At 34.3% G+C, this 6006-nt stretch overlaps 1 protein-coding gene across 1 annotated transcript; it reads left to right on the forward strand.

Moving 5' to 3' along the window:
• The first annotated feature begins 4813 nt into the window (after positions 1 to 4813).
• LOC143342003 (uncharacterized) lies at positions 4814 to 5744 on the forward strand. Its single transcript, XM_076765484.1, has 2 exons — positions 4814 to 4914; positions 4997 to 5744. Exons 1-2 carry the CDS (start codon positions 4814 to 4816, stop codon positions 5742 to 5744), a joined length of 849 nt encoding a protein of 282 aa, XP_076621599.1.
• Positions 5745 to 6006: the final 262 nt, after the last annotated feature.

A 6006-nucleotide genomic window follows, 5' to 3' on the forward strand; every position in this document is an offset into this window, starting at 1 on the left:
TACGCCACCACTTGCGTGGTTTTCGTTTACTCTGTTTTTTACAAAGGTATTGTAATGTTTTATGGCGGGGTAGTGATTCCGTTTGAAGTTAGTTTCTTGCAAGCATAGTATGTCTGGGTTGTGTTGTTTCAATATAATTTGGAGTTGTTCGAGGTGTGCGTAATATCCATTGATGTTCCACTGTATGATTGATTTCATATTTATTTTGGATGTTTGTTTAAGATGATTGTGATGTGTCAGATTCAGTATCTGATGCCCAGTTAACCGAGTGTTCGTTAGGTGTTTGAGCGGAGAGTTTTTTGCAAAGTCTGTGTATTCGGTTTTTTATACTTCGATTATCTAGAAGGGGGTAGATATCTTTTAGCATTTGTATTAAGGCCGGTGTGTTTTCTGTATATTCTTTGGATATTTCGAGTGGGTGGTTTGTTCCAAAAGTATTTTCAAGGAGGCTTTTTAACTGAGTGTAGTTTAGGATATATTTTTCTTTATGGAGTTCAATTTCTTGGTTCGCTGGTTTTAACATTTCTTCTATTTTTTCATGGTTTATTGGTGACTTAGGCCGTATAGGTTGGATTATTTTTTCCTTTGTAATGGCAGCTTTTTTAAAGGCTTTGGTTGGTAGTGGCGTGGGGAAAATGATTTCGTCTAGACTTACATAATCGGGGTTGGTATCGTTTGATGAGTTCGATAAAGGTCTTTTAATGCCTGTGTGGGTCTTCGGTGGATCTGTTGTTGATTCCGTCGTTTGTTTCTCTGGTAGTTCCATCGGTACTTCAGGTGTTTCAATTGCCGGTGTGTTCCTGTTTGTCGACGATTCTGTAGTTTGAAAGGTGACGCTGGGACTCGAGTTTACGTTGGCTGTTGTCTTATCTTGCTTTGAAATTGTATTATAGGGGCACAGTTTGGCAACATGGCCCTCTTGTTTGCACATGAAGCAGTTTAGTGTATTTGTGGTAGTAAAAATTCGATATTGCGTGTCTTCCATGGTTATTAGAAATGAGTCTGGGATTTTTTTAACATCATCTGGGTTGACGTACACTTGTCTTCTAAAGCTTAGTATGTGTGAATAATCTGGATCAGGCATTCCTGCTTTTAGGTAGGATATTCTTGAGCAAAGTCGGACATTATTTTGTTTGAATGTGTTTTCTATTGTTAGGTTGGGTATGATGGGGGAAGCGTTAGATAGAATTATTCGTTGGGCTGGAGTCAGCATGGGTCTCATTTCAATTGCTTTATTGTTTATTGTTATTGATTTGTGGTTTGCAGTTAGGAGGGTCACTGTTTCTTTTTTGTCCAAATAGATGCATACTCTGCCATTTGATATTCTTGATATAAATTTTATTGCTTTCGGGCCTGTTATCTTTCCTACTACACAGGCGTATTCTTTGATACTAATGCCGTCTATTGCTTCGAGAATGATGGCTTGTTCTTTAGTGGGTATAGATTCGTATTTTGCGGCATGGGCATAGGATCTGTCTGGAGCTGAGTTATTTTCGGTTGAGCTTTCTCCTGTGGGGGTTGTGGGCGAGATGCCTCTGTACTCAGAAGTCTTGTTTGATTGCCGATGATCTATTGTCGGTTCCATTGAGGTTGGCTTTATTCCGTATACGAGTATACGGAGCCGATTATTGCGAAGGCACTAACACGAGTGTCTTGTTTATAACACATTCACTAGTACACTTGCACTGTACATATGGCACACGCGGCGGAGCCGTTGTAGCACGTCCAATTTCTTACCAACTACAAATTATTGAAATAATCTTACGAAAAAAACGTTTCCTAATAATGACGATGTACCATAAAACTGTGTCATAAACCGAATTCTCAAACCACTTTGAATTTCAATTGTTTATTATATATTGCAATAGTTTAACCATATGTATCGTTAATTATTTTGAAGTTATTTTCAAATGATGTGGAGATAAGAAAATCATACTACGCAAAAATCGCTCCAAAATTATATTTATACATATTTCAGGTTAAAATATTTGTAAAATGCCTTTAGAATATTTATAAATAAATATAAACCATTGTTATATAGTTAGAATTTGAAAAAAAAATAACGAATAAAAAAAAATTCTAAGTCCCAAAGAGAGACTCGAACCTACGGTAAAAAAATTTCCAGCGGTTCCACAGTCGGATACTCTAACGCTTCGCCAACGACACCGTTGAAAACATTGTTGATTTTTTAGGATATGTTGCGCTCAACGGTTGGTTTATTTTATTTCTTGCAATTGTTATGTAATTCTACTTAGTGTAGAAACATTAAACAGTGTACAAAACACTCGTATATTGAAGAATGCATAAAAATTCAACGTGTAAGTTACTCTAATACGCAGAAAATGAGGAAAAAATCGGTTTTTATTTTTCTTCACTGCGGCGCACCAAAATGAAAAATCTGAAAAAAATTGAGAATAATAGTAATAGCAATACATGTTTCCTGTAAAAGTATAAAAGTAGTTCCGGGCCTCCTTCAATACGTAATTGGCATTTTTCGGCATTTTTTGCGGTTTTTTATTTTTTACTACCTGGTTCTTCAATCAAAAAATCTGAAAATCTCCCAAAATATGTGTCCCAGTACTCGAAGTGTCTCTAAATTTTTGTACATTTTTTTACTCGATAGGTTAAGAGAAATTGATCAAAAACATGATTTTCGTTTTCACCCCATTACTACCCCCACGGTCGAGATTTCGAGTTAAAAATTTGCACACATGGTTTTTTTTGGATAAGCTATCGAATAACCCATCGTTCGTTCAATTCAAGAAATACATTTTCGGTAAAACAAGCGGTACAACGAAACCACTAGAAGAGTCAACGTCAAGAAAAGTAAAAAATACCGCGGGCGAATCTGTCTCTTGGCTGCAAATTCAATGGATGAGATTCTTGAAAAATGAACCTTATAAGATGTTCTATAAAACTTCTTTAGATGATTCTACATAACACATGTTGAATCTTTCGCCTAAAAGAGGAAGACTAAAAATATACGGAAATATTAAATTACTTCTATTCTACATCATCACTAAAGCAGTAACAGAAGACAAACATAAAGATGTTATGTGTTTACTTCCATACATCCCTCCAGTTTTTCAGGAACATTTTAAGAATCTTAAAAACTCATAATGATAAAAGCTTAAAATGATAAAAATGGATTACTTTTTAAAAGTAATTAATAAATGTTCACGAATTATTTTATTAAAATTATTGTTCCTAACAATACTTGTAGTTTTTTATTGGTTTAAGTCATTTATAGGACATTCAGTTAATTTTGAAAATGATCTAAGTCAATTCCAATATTAAAAACAATATTTTCGAATGAAATTCACACAAAATTTCATGTTCATAATAAGTTTCCTGTCGAGGCGCGATTTCGCTCTTCTCGATAACTTTCTATATTTAGCCAAAGGACAACACCTAGCGCAGGCAACCCCATAAACCCATAGGCACATTTGGCACACAGACCTGCGACGTCACGGGTTTTTCCCGTGCCTTGTGTACCACCAAGCGACTTCTCCTCGTGGCGAAACCAACCGCGACGCGTCCGAGCCTCGCTGCAGGCACCTACGCCGGAACCATCCCCGACTCCATGTCAACCCTTACCGCCAATAGCATCGACCACCTGGACCTTTTCCACGAATCCCATCCGTCTACGACCAACCACCAATCGCAGATTTTTCCTTCCAAAAATTCAACTTCCGCCTCACCACCTCCACTCCAAATTCCTACCATCAGATTAACAAAACGGAAGGACGCGCAACGCGAGGGAGCATTCACAAACCATCAACCATCATACATCAACACGCGATTCCTCACCTTGTGCAGTGAAATAAAATAATTATAAGTACAAGTTTGCATTGTCTCAATTTGACTCTAAATTATTAGTTTAATTTAGAGAACTATACGCGTCATCAGTGCGCGATATAGCTTCTGTGTCGGACGGATTTACGACCCGTCTTTCAAACGACACGCCTCATCATTTCCATTAATCAAGACTAATAAAAATCTATATGAAAATGTTGCATAAAATAAAAATATTTTTTAACTTACTTAAATGCAATTCATTAAATATCTCGAAACAAGAAATATATGACTTGGACCACTTTCATAATTATGGGCACCTACATATGGCATATATGTTTACACACAACCATTATTGTTTGTATTTACTATATGTACTAATTTTTGGTATAATAAATTAATTGTCAGATTTATTAATTCATGTTTCAGATTCAAACATAAAAGGTAGAAGGTGTTTAAAAAAAGATGCAATCCTTTTATGCAACTTGGCAAGAACAACACATGATACAGTAAAAGAAAAAGGAAGTGATGAAAGAAGAAATCGTCGCCTTGAAAGAGAAAAGAAGTCAATTAACGCATATTGTGTCTTAAATGATGTTCCTGTTGATTTATCTGTTCCATCTATTTATAATATAAGGCAGAATGAAAATATTGGAACAGTTGAAAGTATTATAAAACTGGTAGATGTGGCGTGCAAGTAAAAAGTGAAGAGTTAATAATCGATTTTATAGACACTATTTCATCAGAAGAAAATTTAATTACATTAACTGAGATAAATTTTGAACTTTTAAATACTATAATAGAAGTAATAAAATTAGCATATCCACTATTAGAAATTGGTTTATGAAATAGAATACTCAGATTTAGCTTTCGATAATCGTTATACTTCATTTCTATTACACGTTGGAAGAGACGTCCTTTCTGTATGACTCTTACAAGAGAACTAAACTGCAATCGAACAGAAAAAACTAAGAGCTAACGAACTGTGGCGTTGGAGACTAATATCCCCCTTGTGTTTATGCGAGGTCCTATCGCACCTTTATATAAACAGGAAACAGAAAATACGAGGTGGTATAAGCGGCAAGATATAGCATCTCTCTCCATCAGAATAGAAGACCAGTATATACCGATTAATATTTGTTCTTGGTTTTTAGGAGAAAACCTAACATCCACAACATAAATTTAAAAAAACAAATATTAGAAGCAAAATTATAATGACATTAATGAAATTAAAACACAATATTTCATATTCAATCCTAAAAGTATTATTTACGCGATATTCAATTGCCAGTTGTAGACAAATTATTTTAAACATCATTGACATTTTATACGACTGCTTAAAAGAAGCAATTTATTTTCCTAATAAGGATGAAATTTCTAAGAATATTCCAATTTGTTTCAATAATTTCAAAGTTGGGAGGGTTGTATTAGACTGCACAGAAATATTTATACAAAAACCTAAAAATTTATGTTGCCAAATATCAATTTATTCACAGTATAAACATAGATATAGTATTGAGTACATGACTGGAGTGACTCCTGGTGGCCTTATATGTTTTATAAGTAACACGTATGGTGGTAGAACATCCGATAATGTAATTTTTGAACAAAGTAACATCATTAATTATTTAGAAAAAAATGATAATATCATGATTGATAGAAGATTTACAATTGATAAATTGTGTAAAGACAATGACATAAAATTGATTTGTCCTCCTTTCTTGAGAGAAAAAACGCAATTGTCGAAGGAAGAAGCACTCTTTGGTACTGAAATTGCCAAAGCTCGAGTGCACATTGAGCAATCTAATCAGAGACTCAAAACATTTAAAATTTTAAGTTACCGAATGTCTTCAGGCTTAGTTAAGAAGGATGAACAAATATTTACCATTATATGTGATTTTGTAAATTTGAGCTCACCAATTTTAAAACATGATAAATTTAATGAATGAATACACATGTTAATAAAAAAAACTTAGTGTTCTTCATTGATGTGTTGAATTTGTGAATACCAATACACTATTTAGCGACAAAAACATTACTGCACTTTTTAAAAACACCTTTCTTTGGAAGAATATACAACATTCGTATGACAGCTGTACTATCCAGTCTTATACTGACCCGATTACGGAGCATTACTAGTATTTATCAATAGAAACAATAAACAATTGGTGATTCAACGCTTACACACACACTGCCACAGACACGTACGTA

Source organism: Colletes latitarsis, chromosome 5 (genome assembly GCF_051014445.1).
Source record: "Colletes latitarsis isolate SP2378_abdomen chromosome 5, iyColLati1, whole genome shotgun sequence".
Taxonomy (NCBI): domain Eukaryota; kingdom Metazoa; phylum Arthropoda; class Insecta; order Hymenoptera; family Colletidae; genus Colletes; species Colletes latitarsis.

Bases quoted from the DNA above. Each gene is read 5' to 3' on its own strand.
- LOC143342003 (XM_076765484.1), top strand. From the start codon at position 4,814: ATGCGAGGTCCTATCGCACCTTTATATAAACAGGAAACAGAAAATACG. The intron at 4,915-4,996 runs GTATATACCGAT...AACAAATATTAG, and splicing joins TCCATCAGAATAGAAGACCA to AAGCAAAATTATAATGACAT.